The 16,045-nt window shown below is 45.6% G+C and overlaps 2 protein-coding genes across 9 annotated transcripts in view; one reads left to right on the top strand and one right to left on the bottom strand.

Annotated features, from left to right (window-relative positions):
- The window catches only part of LOC107147452 (carboxyl-terminal PDZ ligand of neuronal nitric oxide synthase protein), a 323,970-nt gene that overhangs the window by 304,053 nt on the left and 3,872 nt on the right, over positions 1-16,045 (top strand). For 6 of the 8 annotated variants that reach the window (XM_048810127.1, XM_048810129.1, XM_048810126.1 and 3 more), the window contains 2 exons: positions 560-712; positions 15,153-15,480. In XM_048810127.1, coding sequence (XP_048666084.1) covers positions 560-712; positions 15,153-15,480 — 481 coding nt within the window. Of the gene's footprint in view, positions 1-559; positions 3,913-6,545; positions 12,322-15,152; positions 15,481-16,045 lie in introns of those variants that run through there. The other 2 variants (XM_048810133.1, XM_048810132.1) reach the window with 2 other exon arrangements.
- Spata46 (spermatogenesis associated 46) lies at positions 7,418-10,430 on the bottom strand. The gene is given in 3 exon segments (XM_015491600.2): positions 7,418-7,953; positions 8,606-8,719; positions 10,328-10,430. Coding segments are annotated over 3 exon segments (753 nt in total).

The raw sequence follows: 16,045 nt of genomic DNA, 5'->3' as shown, positions 1-16,045 counted from the left end.
TATTTATTTTTGTGAAGCTAGGGATTATACCCAGAACCTTATAAATAGTGGGTAAGTACTGTGCCACAGACTTACATCCTCAACGCTTGAGTCTTTATTTTTAAAGGGGCCCAAAGGTATGAGCTATGAGCCCCTGTGCTTCAATATTGTGTAAGCCTCTCTAGATGGTTCAGATTTTTGTTTGTTGAGACCCTGCTCTGTCCTAACTAATGCTGATTTACAAGGTTATACTAAAAAAGTTACTGCATGCTTTTAGTATGGTTCTCTGAACCGGTACTTTTTTCCTTGCCATAAACCCCATTCAAGGCACTCAGTAGCCTTCCCCAAATCCTCACATGGTTCTCATTGCTCTGCGTTTACTGCTCTCAGGAAGCCCCTGCAGCCAAATGTCTGGTGCTTTGAGAGTGGGAAGAGGAGGTTCCAAATGCTTAGCCCAGCCAGGTGCTGCGTTGTTGGTCAGGGAAGGACCCATGCAAGGGCTCGGACTGTAGGGAAGGACAGCTTCCCAACCAGAACCTCGCCTGACGTTGCATCCCCTCTCCCTCTTGTTTCACTACAGTGGGCTCCCAGGACAGCTTGCTGGAGATCACCTTCCGCTCCGGAGCCCTGCCTGTGCTCTGTGATCCTATGACCCCCAAGCCAGAGGACCTGCATTCTCCGCCATTGGGCGCAGGCTTGGCTGACTTTGCCCACCCCGCGGGCAGCCCCTTAGGTAGGCGCGACTGCTTGGTGAAGCTGGAGTGCTTCCGCTTTCTCCCGCCCGAGGACACCCCACACCCTGCGCAGGGCGAGCCGCTCCTGGGTGGCCTGGAGCTCATCAAGTTCCGAGAGTCCGGCATCGCCTCTGAGTATGAGTCCAACACGGACGAGAGCGAGGAACGGGATTCGTGGTCCCAGGAAGAGCTGCCGCGCCTGATGAATGTCCTGCAGAGGCAGGAGCTGGGCGACAGCCTGGATGATGAGATAGCCGTGTAGATGCGGGCGAGGAGACTGCCAAGGTGGCAGCTGTGGTGTGTGGTCGGGCCATGTCTGTCTGCTGCTGGTAGGGAGATGCCCTGTGAAGGCACACTGCTGTGGATGACACCCAGGGGCCCGGAGAGTGTAAGGCTTCAGAGGAGGATTAGGATTTCACTTTGGAAGGTAATTGGGGGAAGAAATTGGATTCCCAGAGGCAGATCAGCTTGTGTCTTTACCTGTGACTAAAGGGTGGTGGGAACAGGGCTTTCCAGAGCCCATAGTTTGGGGAAAGGGTCCCTCTTCAGGACCACCTGGCTGCTGGAAGACCCCCACCCCTACCCATTGCACTATCAGGCTCCTCTGCTTCCTTGTGTGATGCCCCAGTGGCCCTTTCATTCTCCCCACCTCCTTGAACCTGACCATAAAGGGAAGCCACTGGTACCTTCTCAGGTACTTTGGATATCAGGATGCTAAGAGTTGCCTAACCCTTCCCTGACCTTAATGGGAGAGTTCCTTCTCCAAGCCCTTGCTGACATTACAGAGGTTGAATGCTCTGAGCTGCAAGTCAGACTGTTCCTTTCAATGTGAGCATGGAATTTGGATGTGTCATAAGTCACAGTGAATAAGCTATTAGAGAAAATTGAATCCAAACATTTTCTCTAGCTGAATGTTAGATGTTGCTTCAGAGGGAGCCTGGGACCATTAACATCATTCAGACCCTTGATATGAGAGAGCCCAGGGGGAGGACAGCCTGTTTGCTACCACAGATCCCTTAGGTCTTACTCTTCAGTTTGGAAGCCCTGCCCTGCCTGCCTCCTGCCTGCAGCCCAGCTTGTACAAACAGACGATTGGAAGTGTCCAGTGTTCTGCCTCAGGCTGTGCCAGACAAAACTTTTGCAGCCAGTTTGCCTCTGTGAAAGTCTCAGAGACCCAGAGCCCCTGCCTTACCTCTCACCTCTTCCCTCCACTGGGCAATAGTGGTCAGTTTTTACTGTGAACAAGCAAAATGGATGTAAACTGATAGCTGAGAATCACTGCCACTTGGATCAGGGACCATAGCCATGACACCCTGGCCCATCTATCTGTGGGTGCGTGCCTTGAGCACACTTATAAAAAGTGCCATGTGCAACACTTATCTTTTACCATCTAGGCCTTGCCTAGGGATCTCCACTTGTAACAGACTGACTAGGCATGCAAGGAAAAGCTCCTTTTGCTCCTGTAAGGCCTTAAGTGGTTGTTAACAGATATTCAGATGCCAGAAAATAGGGCTCAGATATGCTTGAGTCATATTTTGGGGGGAAGAAGTCTTCATCCTGGGCCACAAACTACAGATAAAACTGAAGTATTATTATGGGGCCAATTGATAAGGATATAATTGCCCCAAATGGAGTTCTTCAACCCCAGCTTTACTTTGGAATTTATCTAAATGCAAACTCAGCCCTTTCGTAAAAGCCACTGTTGGATTTCTTCTAGATTGGAAAATCCAAATTAAAGGAAATAAACACAGCTTTAAATAGACCTCCCTGGTGCATGAGGGTGTCAGTGAAAGTAGGATGGGATGCTGTGTGTGTGTGTGTATGTGTGTGTGTGTATGTGTGTGTGTGTGTACTGACTGCAGCCTTGTAAGAAGTAATGGGAGAAAAGCGAAAAGAGATCTCCAGGGATCAACAGTAGATTTTTTTTTCATTTTCCTAACATGAATCTAGTTGGAGAGTCATGGTTTTATATGTTATATTCTCTAATTAACCATTGAAAGTAGGTCCAGTTATACAGGGAAGGAAGAACCAGGAACATGAGATTTATAAAACTAAAGGAGCAACTGTCAGAAATCCAGTTTGGTTCAGCCTAGCTGGTTTATGAAATCCTAACCCAGGATTCCTTGAGTCTTGGAACTTTGATACCATCAGGATTTTGACCATAAGAGTATTAGAAGGTCTTTTTCTCAAAGCCCACTGCCAGAAGCAGGAGCTGAGGATAAAGCCAGAAGCCAATGGAATAGGTGTGTGGACTGTGGATGGAAATGCTTATATAGAATGAGGTGGGGAAGAAAGTGTCTATAAAACCATCTCAAAAATCTTATGAAGGGAAGGGACAAATGGAGATGAGATTAAATAATTAGAGTAAGTTATCTGTGATGCTGACTTAGGACCCATTCAAGACTTTTACCCTTGGTTGTTTTTTGTTTTGTTTTGTTTTTTGTTATTGTTGGGTTTTTGCCTCTATCTCTCTCTATCCCTGATTCAGGCCCTTCCTGGGGCATTCATTCATTTGTTGGCACCTTCCCTAGCGTGACTCAAATATGTGCACACTTGGTTTCTGGAACTGGAGATGAAGGACAGATCTAGAAGCCTTGAAGTGCCGCCACCCATCTTACCTTCCCTGGGGCCAACTGGGCAGGAAAGGAAATGTTGCAGACCTGATCGCCCAGCGATGTCTCTCTGTCCTCCTCCCTCCTTGCTTCTTGCTTTGCTAACTCAACTCGGCCTTCCTCTTTTTCATCTCTGCCCTATATGGAGGACATGTGGACACCAGGGTCCCCTACATTACTGGTGCCCAGACCACCCCAGGTGCCAGCAGACTCTTGGGCACACAAGGCTCTCAGAGCTGCAGAGCTAGAAAAGAATTTCTCTGCACAGGATGGACTGTATATGGGGACTAAAAACTATATTCCTTATATTCCTGCTTATATGCTATCTGTAAAACCTCTTTCTAGTCTCACTCCTCTCAACTGATCTTGTTTAGGAGTTGTATGCCTTTATTTACTCTTTGCTTGACTGCTTCCTCCTACTTGCCTATCCTGCCTCCCTCAGCCCTCTATTTCCCAAAACTGTTGTCATTAACTCTGTTGGATCAACTCTCTGGGAAAAGATTCTGTTAATGTAAGTGCACTTACTCCCTGGATGTTGTCACTAGTCTAGTGGCTTTTGCTAAATAAACCTTTCATATTTCTAAAAACTTGTCTTTTCTTGCTGCTTCTATTTCACTTGCTCCTTCTGTTCCTCTCTCTTCCACACAGTTTCCAAGCCAGGCGGCATCAGCTCTGTGACATGGTTCCCAAAGGTATGGGGTTTAGGAAAAATTCAGTCTCCTGAAGGAGTGGGGGCGGTGGTGTCCTCTGTTGCAGTGTATATAGAACACCACTAGTCTTAACTGGGAATAATTTGCTCACCAGGGGACATTTGACAAATGTCTGGAAACATTTTTGTTAGCCACAGCTAGGGGAAGGATGTTCCTGGCATGTAGTGGGTGGAAATCAAGGGTACTGCTGAATATCCTGTGGTACATAAGAGAGAGAGCCCCCTGCAATGAAGAGTTATACTGTGTGGGTGGAAGTGGAGTTGAGTCTCATTTTTGTAGTTCCAGGGGTTAAGCCCAGGCCTCATGTATGCTAGGCAAGTGCTATACCACTTATCCTCAGCCCTTTTTAAATTTTGAGATAGGGTGTCTCTTAAGTTGCCCAGGCTGGCCTTGAACTTGTGATCCTCCTGCTGCAGCCTCCCCAGTAACTGGGATTACAAATGTGTGCCACCATGTCTGGCAAAAGTAGAGCTTTGAATGCATGAAGAATTTCTATATAAGATAGTTCCCAATATAGCTAAGATCAAGATTATACAATTTCACTGACCCACTTACTGAATGTCTGAGGTATGTACTTGGTGGGAGTCTGAATGGAGGAAAACAGGTTCCTCTCCATACCTACCTGGAAGTATTATGGCTTCATTGCCACACAGTTCTGTAGAGCAGTCCTGACTCCTGGGAAAGTGAGCTCTCCTGCATGCAGCAGAAATGAAAAGGAGGCACAAAACTGGGGAAGGAAGTGAGCCCCAGAGGCTGGGGTTGTGGCTCAGCGGTAGAGCACTTGCCTAGCACGTGCAAGGCCCTGGGTTCGATCCTCAGCACCACTTAAAAATAAATAAACAAAATAAAGGTATTGTGTACAATTAAAAATAAATATTAACAAAAAAGAAGTGATCCCCAGAATCTCACATAACAGCCTTCACCTTTCTCATTTCTAAGCTCTTTGGCTGGAATATTTAACCATTTTGAAGGCAGAGTGTTTGTTAGGTCTGATATTCTGGCAGGTCCAGGCCAGGGAGAAAATGGGGAGGGTCAGAAAAACCAGGTTCACGCGCCCTCTGTTCTTTTTTGGTTGAGCAAAATGAACTAAGCTTTATTTTATCATCTGTCAAATGGGATAGTACATAAAGCAATTATCAGAGTAAATGAGATTGCATTTTTAAAGCACCCAGCCAAGGATGTAGCTCAGTGGCAGAGCACTTGTCTGGCATGGGCAAGACCCTGGGTTCAATCCTCAATATTGCTAAGTGGTTGAATGAATAAATAAACAAAAGCTAAAGCACCCACCAGGGAGTGCCTGGCAGTCACCCAGGGTACAGTACAGTTTATCTTTTAGTTTCCTAGATCTGAACCTGTGCTGGTCATAGACCACTTTTCCTTTCTTGACTATTTGGTGCTGTGATGCAGAAGCCCTGGAGAAGGGAGCATGGGGTTGGCAGAGGGCAGAAGATTAGGAACCAGTTCCTTTCCTGGTCCAGATAATGGTGAGACTGTGAATGGCCTCCTGATCCCCTGAATGTGCTTCTCTCTGTACTTGCTAAGGAGTCCCATCAAGGGGTGAAACACATGCACTGCTACTTATGTACAGAAATCTTCTAGGGCTCAAGTGGCTTTTCTAGTTAGAAACACAAGCTCAGAGTGAGGACTAAAACAATTTTCTTAGTCACTCATCTGGTCCCTCAGGGGCCAGTGTCTTGGGAATGATGTCAAGATTGCCTAGAGACCATTCCACCCCACTGTGGACAGGTCATGACCCCACAGGTCCTGGCTCCTGAACCTGACAAGTAGACTCCAGACTCTGACTGGGTGGGGTGGGGATAGAACAGGTCAGAGTAGGAGTGACAGGTGTGGGCCCTGGGATGGTCTCACAGCATATGAAGCAATAGGAATTTGAGCCCAGCTTCTCTCACTCTGTGGGGAATGAAAAAAACATAGTTGATACTTTAGCAGCACAGTGATAAGCAGGAGCAGCTTTGTTAAAACATAAAGTAAGGCCCCAAGAAGAGTTACTGGATATTCTCTGCAAGGACAAGGGAGGACTCTCCACACTACCCCCTGGCCCATTTGTTGGGGAGACAAAGACTAAGGAAGATTGGTGCCAGATCCCTGACCAGAAATGTCCCATTATAGTTAGAAGCCCACAGAGTCATCAAGGAACTGAAATAAGAGGAAAATAAGACCTGGGGGGATGTGGGGGGACCAGCAAGCATTTAGCCTTTTTTTTTTTTCTTTGAGTCACACAATGAGCAAAATAAATGTTCTTGCTGCATCCCTGATGCTCTTCTATCTTTCTGGATCAGATTAGCAGTAAGGTCATGCAGAAATGGAGTAAAGAGTCAGGACTGTCATTGGACACATTCATTGGTATTGGGGGAACAGTATTTTCACCTTTACCTGCCGTTTTTGGTTGCTGGTTTGTTTTGTTTTGCCTTACTAGAAATTAAACCAAAGTACTCTACCACTGAGCTTTAGCCCCAATCCTTTTTATATTTTTATTTTTTATCTTTTGACACAGGATCTGGTCTCTCTAAATTGCCCAGGCTGGCCTCTAACTTGGCAATCCTCCTGCCTCAGTTCCCCCAGTTGCTGGGATTACAGGCATGTACTATGACTCCCAGCTTTCCCGCCGCTTTTGATATGATTCAAAATAGCAATGAAAAGATGTATCCAGGGTCAAGGTGCCTCTATTCTTCAGCAAGAGATGCCCATTCTAAGTGAATGATTGTGGTGAATATTTTGAGGACGGGCCTGGCCCTCTTCATCTCTTTCTGCATTAATTAAGCTCAGGAGTGTTTTATCCCACCCCCTCAGAAGATCTAACATCTAGGAAGCCTGTCAAACTGCAGGGATTCTTCCCCTGCAGACAGGGGAGGATGCCCAAATTCTCCTCCCCAGTATAGATCAAGGACTGATCTTATAGGATCAGACTGATCTTTTAGGACCAGAAGTCCAGGATCCTAGAACAGAGGTTCTCATGTCTGACCTGCTTTAGTGTCACCTAGAAGACTGGTTAAGGGTGGCTAAGCTCCCATCCTAAAGTTTCTAACACAGTAGGTCTGAGTGGAGCCTGAGAATTTTGTTTCTAACAAATTCCCAGGGGATGCTAATACTGTTGTCTTGGAGCCTTTCACTTAGAGAACCACTGTCTTGGAGGATAGACCCAAACTTCAGGAATTGTCTTTATTTAAAAGGAGCGGGAAGGGCAGGCTGAGAAATGGGCCTTGTGCTGTTAGGCAATCATTAGAAGAAGGGGTGAGGACTGACTGTACTGGGATGGACTACAGGGTGACCTCAGACTTGACAGAAGACTGTGGCTAACTTTGCTTTATTCGCATCTCACTAGAGACATAAATAGGCTTTGTCCCCTATGAACCTGAGGTGTCTAGACAGGCTACTTGAAAGCCTGACAGCTCCCTGAGGAGAGCCTGTCCCCCTGCCGGGCCTTCTGCTCCTTGCCCCAGAGGATTTTGAGCTTACGGTAGTACACCTTGCAGCTGAAGCCCTCTTTGAAGCCCCCCTTTATGTGGCTCTTGAGGGAGTCGAGGGTAGGGTACATGCGGCAACAGGCTGCACACTTGTAGCCATTTTGCTGGGCCGGCTGCCACCTGGAGACCATTAGGATGTCCTGGGACGTGATGTAGTCCGTGGAGTCCAAGCCATGCCTGGATTTCTTGGTGGACTCTCGGGGGCATGTATTTTCTGGGGAGGAAGATGATGAGCAGATGCTCTCAGCCATGTCCTCAGGAAGGCAGTTGTCCCCCCTGCCCTCATCCCTCTCCACCTCTGGGAAGCCATAGGCCTCCAGGTGGCTCTCTTTATCCGTGCACACAAAGTAACTGTAAGGGGAGAACCAGGGCCGGTAGATGGTGCAGTTCCGCCTTAGCTGCTCCCCATTCTGGGTGTCCCCCAAGGTGCAGTCTGCAAAGGAAAGGGCTGAGTCTGAGCCTTGGGCTGCAGGCAGGAGGACAGTCAAGTTGAGGAAGCTGGAAGCCCTCAGGAGAAGCAGCAAGGCAAGATGACAGGCCGTCAGACATGACCTTGGGTGACTTCCACTCTCCACCTTGATGGCAGCTTGAGACCAGGTGGGAAACAGGGTGGGAAGAGCAGTGTAAGGGGATTTTTTTCCTGCTGCTTTTTTTTTTCCTGTTACAAATGGCTATTGGATGTCCAGGCACTAACTAAACCTTGCTGTCAGGTCCTTCTCTCCCTGGAGATACTTTGTTCTCTGAGGACTGACCTCAACAGGTAGCCCAGCAGACAGACAGCTGGACCTTAACCTCCTATAGTCCCTTCTTTTGACACCTATTCTTGTGACCGTTTTACCAGAATCACTGCCTGTGTTGATCCCTCAACAACTCACTCAGACAGAAACTGATCCACACCAACTTGAGAGTTGGAGAGAAGAAGCAAGAGGCCTCCATAGGCTATGGGTATCTACTAAAGGAGGAAGGAACACATAGAAGGTATAGCACATGGTGATCCAGCTTGCAGACATCCTTCCCTTAGGGGAGCAGCCCCTGTCTATCTTCAGTTTCCCACATGCCCCACCCAGAGTTGGAGAAGACCTCACCTGGTACAGGCACTGTATTATGTACCCCATGCCGGAGAGCACTGCTTTGATACTGGGATGGCAAGGCCTGAGCTGAGCTGGAAACCTCAGTGGGTACCGCTGCCTTTGTAATATCTGGGTTATAGAAGAAACACTCTGGTGAGCTGAGCAAGGTTGGGAGCTGCCTTCTTGAGTCTCCCCAAGATATACCTTTGGTACATCAAGGGATCTCAAAGCTGAAGTCAAACAGTGATCTCTCAAACCCCAAAAGGCATAGCTATTCTGGATGACATCTTGGGAAATTCCAAATGGGGAAGTTTTATTCAAACCTAAGAAAGATCCTCTGGAAAGAGTACATTAAGAGCTGGACACAGTGGTGTACACCCGTAATCCCAGCAACTTGGGAGGCTGAGGCAGGGGAATGGTAAGCTTAAGGCCAGCCTGGGCAACTTAGTGAAACCGTGTCTCAAAGTAAAAACTAAAAAGGGGTGAGGGATGTGGCTCAGTAGTAGAGTGTCCCTGGGTTCAATCCATAGTACTTTAAGGAAAAAAAAAATTTAAAAAGATGTGGCTCAGATAACACTTCTCTCTCTGGCTCGTCCTGCCCTGCACCTGACCCCCCTGTAGTTTATCATGTGTGACTTCACTCTACATTGCAGGCCTCTGGGTGCCCTGGATCCAGAGAGTGAACTCTGGTCACAGGCTACATAGCTGTGTTGCATAGTCCCGTTGAGGATGGGAAGCCAGGTTCTTTAGGTTGAGACATCTCATGCCCACAGACAGAATGGGGTCACATGGGCCTCTGCTTCATGGCACGCTTTGGAATGGCTACTAACACTTGGAGAAAAAGTGGATCTGCCCCAAATCCTAGGGCAGTAACTTTGCTCAGTTTGGGTGACAGATTTATAAATGTCATGTATATTAGTGGATATTTAGGAGAACTAATCAAGTTTGTCTCAAATTTTTATGTGCTTAGGAACCACCTGGAGATCTTGTTAAAAATGCAGATTCTGATTCTGATGCAGTCAGTCAGGGGTGGGGGTCTGAGCTCTACCTTTCTTCCTTTGCAGTACTGAGATTGAACCCAGGGGTGCTCTACCACTGCCTCCCCAGTCCTTTCTTTTCTTTTCTCCCCTACCCCTATTTTTTTTTTCTTTCTTTTTTGAAACAGAGTCTCATTAAATGGCTCAGGATGACCTCAAGTTTGTGATCCTCTGGTCTCAGCCTCCCCAGTTACTGAGATAGCAGGCATGTACCATCATGCCTGGCCAGTTCTGCATTTGCAATGGGCTCCTGTGTGATGTTGCTAATGTAGGACTGGGACCCACACTTTGAATAGCAAGTCCTCACAGTGTCCAACTTTATTCCATGATGGGCTTATCAGTTCCCAGCTGCTTAGCCTCCACCTGATGATAGATAAGTCTCAATCTTCTCCAGCTTCTTAAATCAGTTAAAACAAATACCTATTCTTTATGTAGACAGCTCACCACCTTGAAATTCACTCAGGTTCTAGGGGAAAAATTAGATAACAAATGTTTCCCCTATTCTTTCCTGACAAAAAAATTATTAAACAGCAGGAATTACTTTTACCTGGAATGTAGCATTTTGAAAAATTGTTTTCTCCCCAGTGTAATTTGGCTTTCTCACTAAATTTTGGTCCTGTAACATGACCTGGTAGGGTACTTAAGTAAAAGCTTCCTAAAAACCCTACATCTTTGCGGCCCTAGTGACACTAAAGTTTACCTGGTAAACTGGTGGCATGTGAGGGTGTAATATCAGGAAAAGTGCTCAAGGCAGAGGAAGAGATCCGAAGTCCAGAGATGCTGAGGAGTGAGAAGTTTTCCATATTTTGACCACTGCGGGGTATGACGATCACACGCCTGCTCCCAAGAGGCTGGCCAGGTTGTCCAGACGATAAACATTCTGAGCACAGTTGACATCACAAGGTCACATGATTCCATTCAGCAGCTAGGTTATACTTCTGAAAGGTGGATGCAGTCTATTGTAAGCGAGATTCTTTTTTCTTTTTCCTTTTAATTGCTAAATATTTTTTTGACTTGTCATTTCTCTGTGCCTTGCCCTGGCTGAGAATACCCAGAGAGAAGGAAGAATACAGTGGAGATATCATAATGATGTTGTCTGTCTGTCCCCTTTGTTCTTTACTATTGTCCCTTTTCTCTGTTGATTTTGCTACACTCCCCAGCTCTAGGAACCTTTGTTCTTTCTGAATAACTGTCTTGCTTTTCTTCTCCTTTATTTGCCACTGAATATTTTTGTTTGTTCTTTTATCTTTTTGTTTTAGTTTCTGGTTTTTTGGGTCTCCATTTTATTTATTGGGTTGTTCATTTGTTTTGGTTTGAGGTATATATTTAATTTTTTTTGAAATAACTTCAAATTTATATAATTTTCAAAGTCAAAATTGATATAAAGAGCATCTATAGACCCTCTCTATAGATTTTTCTCTTGGAACATTTGGCCCTATTTGGTTTATCTTTTCCCTCCCTCTTCTTCCCCTCCCTACATATGTATGTGTACACATAATTTTTTTTTTCTGGAGTATTTGAAGGTAAGTTGTGGACATTATGTCCTTTTATACCTAAATACTTCAATGTATTTTTTCCAAAGAATAGCTATTAGACATTATTTTCAATGGTTGGTGCTCTTTTCTGAATGTGACCAAAACACAAATGGACACCATTTTGTTCATTGTTTTAAGCCAATTTGCTGGTGAGACTATAGGTTCCAAGGAGGCAGGGCTGCCTCTTCTCTCTGCTTTGATTTATCATTTAATAACTTTGTGTACTGGTGGGATGTGGAGTAAGCATGAAAGATGACTATGAGACCTTGAAGATAAGCTGAAGTTACCCCATTCCATAGTGTCACAACCTGTCCACTAGCTACTTAGCTGTGCTTTAAATCAGCTCCTGTCACAGTGGTGTGGCCTATGAAGGAACATGGTACCTTCAACTTCTGCATGGAGCCCAGAGTGGTCTTTCCATCTTGAAACATTTGAAGGGCAGTGGGAGAACCTGGTTTTCTTTAATGTTTTTTTCCTCCTGGCCTGATTTGGAATTTTAGAACACATTGGGATACAAATTGAAGTTGAGTATTTTGGCATTTTTGAGACACTTAGCAATTTCACTTGGGCCATCATGGTGTAGAGCAAGATCATGAGTTTATAAATTGGTATACTTGACTTATAATCCCCTCCGGGTGATAGTGTACAAATGCGCTGCTGCTTGACTTTTCCATTTTATTAATTTAGACTCTGAGTTGAAGTGGATGAATGTCTCTGGCTAAAGTCTAGCAATTTACATACGTGTAAATAAATGTAAATAGCATCATGTGAATGATGTGTTTCACACCCAGGGGACTTAGAATTTCTTTCTGCCTTAGACAATCACATTTCTCTCACTATCAATTAGGAACTGGAGATATACTTAATGTAAAGGGTGCTCAAAATATTGGGGGGGAAACTTGGGAAGCTAAATACCTCAGTGCTGGTGGTAGAGTTTTTAAAATACGGCTCTGTTTTGGCTTAGTTATTAAAGTGTTTGTGGGAATGTGGTCATTTAGGGTTTATTACACTGCTAGTAGCAGGTCCTCTGTCTTGCATGTGCTGTTGTTGATGGTGACCCATACAGCAGGTGACACTCTCAAAGTAGCTGGTCACTACATAAAATGTGTCTTTCTCTCATTTGTTTCCCACCTGCTTTCCGAGCCCCTTTCTCGGACAGGTAAGATACTCCCTTTCTTGTGGATGACTTATGTCCCCAGATGCCCTCCTCGGCTTGGGTATATGCATGTTGGGGGTTGCTATTGGGAGGGCCACCAGCTGGGATTCTATTGTCTCTTCCTTCCATCACCATTATTTTCAGGATCACCAAACCTCTTGTCCTGAGGCAGGAGGGACAGAGTGCAGGGGTCATTAGAGTCATCAGCAGAAAAGAGGCTGATTGCACATCCCTCAGTTGTGGAGATGGAGGCCCCAGGCAAGCTCACTTGGAAAGAAGGACAGTTTTTCCTGGTCTGACTTCAAGAACCCTCACAATGACTTTATAGAGGAGTTTCTGGGTGGTTTTTATAAGTGGAAACAGACTTATGAGCAGTTTCCATGTACTGTCAGCTCATCATGCACTTGGTTTTTAAGAATTAATTTAAAAATCAACATCAATTAAACTACCATTAAATGCCTACTATCACACAAGGCCCTAAGCCAGGCATTGCAGAAAATGAAAAGTGCTAAAGATACCATAGCCCCATGAAGAACTTACCATTTTATTTTAAAGACAGGTATATTTACCAGAAAGATTTAGACAATTGTAAAGAGAGTCTATGACAGGTTATTTTTAAATCACTTAGGAATTCAGGTTTTTTTTTTTTTGTAGACTAGATTTTGAAGGGTAGAGAACAAGAAAGGGTATCTAAATGGTGCCTAATCAAAAAGTTATTTGCTTGTTATAAAGAGATATGTTTTTAAAATAATAATAGTAATTTATACATACTTTACTCATAATTCATAGTTTACAAATCACTCTGACAGGAGGTTTTCGTACTTAAAAAAAAAATGAATGTGTCTTCTCTGGAATTTATTTTAAACCAAAAGGAAACCACCACAGAAAGTTCTGATCCTGGAAATGGTGGAGGGCTTACTTTTCCCAGTGTGTTCCACTGAAGCATTTTGTTATGATTCCATAGTGACCCATATACTTTCTGGTTTGGAAGACAATAAATTGTTTAGTTTCCAAATAATCCTTGATACTTGGCAGAGAACATGAGTAAGGGAAATGAGAGGGATTTGAGGCATGATAGGTGAATTGTGATTATTCTCTGTAACCAGGAGTCAAGGGCCCAGCTTGTTGTGGGGTGAGTGGGTATTCCTGCTGCTGTGGCAGGTACACAGATAGCTTGGGCCCCCCATCCCAGGGATGCCATAATCCAAGTTCCCTGGCATGTCCCCTACCCACAACGGTGCTTTCACTTGCACGTACGTCAAGGGCAGTTACAGAGGCGAAGACCATGGGGCTCACATCCTCAGGGAAAGGTCTCCACCCCTCTTCCCATGGCTTTCTCCCTGCCACCCAAAGTCCCTTAGAATATGGCTTATCCAGATAGTTTGCCCTGCTGAAACCTCAAGAAAGAGAAATGTTCCCCCTGACCCAAGACTCAGTAGTACACAGGCAGAGAGAGAACTGCTTTAAGCCAATATCCAACAGAAGCAAAACTATACTCAAACCTCAGTTATTATCAGGAAAGGCTTCGTGGAGGTGTTAACAAGGAGAGTAGCCGTTGGAGCAAATGGAACCTGTTCTCCCAGACTGACAAAATATCTGGGGCAGTTGATATGGACCACTCAGGTCCAATTTCAGGGCTCCAGAGTGGGTCTGGCTGCCTTTCCTACTGAGGTGGTTTTTTTGAGGTATGGAGAGGATGCCTAAGTGCCAGTGTATGGATAGCCTGGCCTAGAGCCTGAAGGTCCAGCCCTTTCAACAACAAACCTTGGGGCTACCATTTGGCCTCCCAAATTCTCCATCTATAAAATATAAGAAATTCAATTCAAAAATATTTATTGAGTACAAACTACGTACTAGACCCAGTCTAGGCATTGAAGACAAAGATGGATGCTGCATGGCCTCTGCCCTACAAAAGTTCACAATGCAGTGGGTCTATACCCAGTCCTTCTAGTTCATTGTTCAAGCCAAAGGGAGATCCCCAAGAGAAGGGCCATCTACTAGGTATATGTAGGCAGCTGTTCCATGTTCCAAGGCAGGAGAAAGAGCCCTGAGCTCTGAGTTACAAGTTCTAGTTTCAGACTAACCATCAGCTAGCATTGTAATCTTGGGCCCTGCAGTTCATTATGAACTGAACCCCTCCCTCATTTATAAATAGATATCTTCCCATGTTCCCCACATTACGTTGTGAGAATTGAGGTGGGGTTTGTAAGGATCCTTGAGCTTTACTGCCACTGAGTACCTGTCCCTTTGGTGTGAGCTGGTTCTGATCCACTACTTGACCTCTCTGCTCAGGAGCTGACCTAGTCTTCCAAGACCTAAGGAACTGCTGGCCCATTTTCCGTGGAGAAAATGTGCTAAACATGTGGCTTTCAGAAGGGAACATCCAGCACCAAGCCTCGTACTTGCCATCCCTCCACCAGCTTCTGTCCCAGCACCTGAGTCAGAGAGCTCAGCATGTGTTTGTGGCAACGTAAACATGTCACATTTTGTTGCTTCATTCTCATTTTTTGTTCACTTCAAAGGGCCTGGTGACCCCCAAGGTAGAGGGATCAAGCCTTGAGTCAAAGAGATTTATTTAAAGGAATGTTTTCCTTTTTATGGCTAATGAGTCACTGATTAACTTGGGTAGGACAGAACTGGAATTTCTGGTCCTAGGTCCCATCAAGAAAACTGTACTGGAAAGTCCAAGAGCATCTTTGCTGGCTATTTCTTGAATTTTTCTGAAGCCTTATGGAGTTACAAGTTTGGGGCCTGGTATAAAACAGGTAAAAGCCCAGTGGTATGGTCCTGCTCGCGTCTACTCATCAATTTCTTTCTCCCCTCTTTGTTCATAGTTGACCACAGCATGTTTGAGAATTTGAACACAGCCCTCACTCCGAAGCTCCAGTCGAGCCGTTCCTTCCCCCACCTGTCCAGACCTGTGGCCCCCAGCTCTGCCACCCTTGGCTCTTCAGAGCCTGGTGGGCCAGGAGTGAGGGTGGGGAGCAGCCAGCACCTCAAGAACCTAGGCAAAGCCATGGGGGCCAAAGTCAACGACCTCCTGAGGAGAAAGGAGCCCTCAAGCCTCAGCAGTGTGGGTGTGATGGAGATCAACAAGACTGCGGGGGCTCAGCTGGCTGGTGGGGCTGATGGGACATCAGGGGCCTGGCTAGAGGATGAAAGGTGAGTCCCTCCACCTGCCCCGTATTCCACTTGAATGGGTAGGGACAAGGACAGACTGCAGTGTGTCAGGGGAGAACAGCACTGAGGAAGGGATATGAAATTGTCAAAAGCAGGACTGGGCCATGTTCATGGGAACTGGCCTCTACCTCCACGCGTATAGGAATGCTTATTGAGCAGCCATGGTGTCCTCAAGCACTAAATATGCATACTTTACAGCATCATTCTATCTAACCCTCACAGAACTCAGGGAGGTAGGTTAGGTTTTCGTTTTGCCAATGACTTGAGTTCAGAATGGTCAAGTGAGTAGCTGGTTAGTTAGTACCTGGCAGAGGTAGATTTGAACCAAAGTATTACCCAGCACCTTCCCAGATGGATTCTGATGCCTGAGAACCACAGGAAAGGAGAAGCCCCCCGTGGCACTCCCATTCTTCCACTTCTAACCAAGAGGTCCTTTCGGGTCTTGTTTTACATTGATTCATTTGTTTATTATTTATTTATGTTTCTTACTGGGTACTGAACCCAGAGGTACTCTTCCTAATGAGCTACATCCCCAGCGCTTTTTATG

Source organism: Marmota marmota, unplaced genomic scaffold (genome assembly GCF_001458135.2).
Source record: "Marmota marmota marmota unplaced genomic scaffold, marMar, whole genome shotgun sequence".
NCBI lineage: Eukaryota > Metazoa > Chordata > Mammalia > Rodentia > Sciuridae > Marmota > Marmota marmota.
Note: the sequence above shows the minus strand (reverse complement) of the source record. Positions and strands in the feature narration are given on the sequence as shown.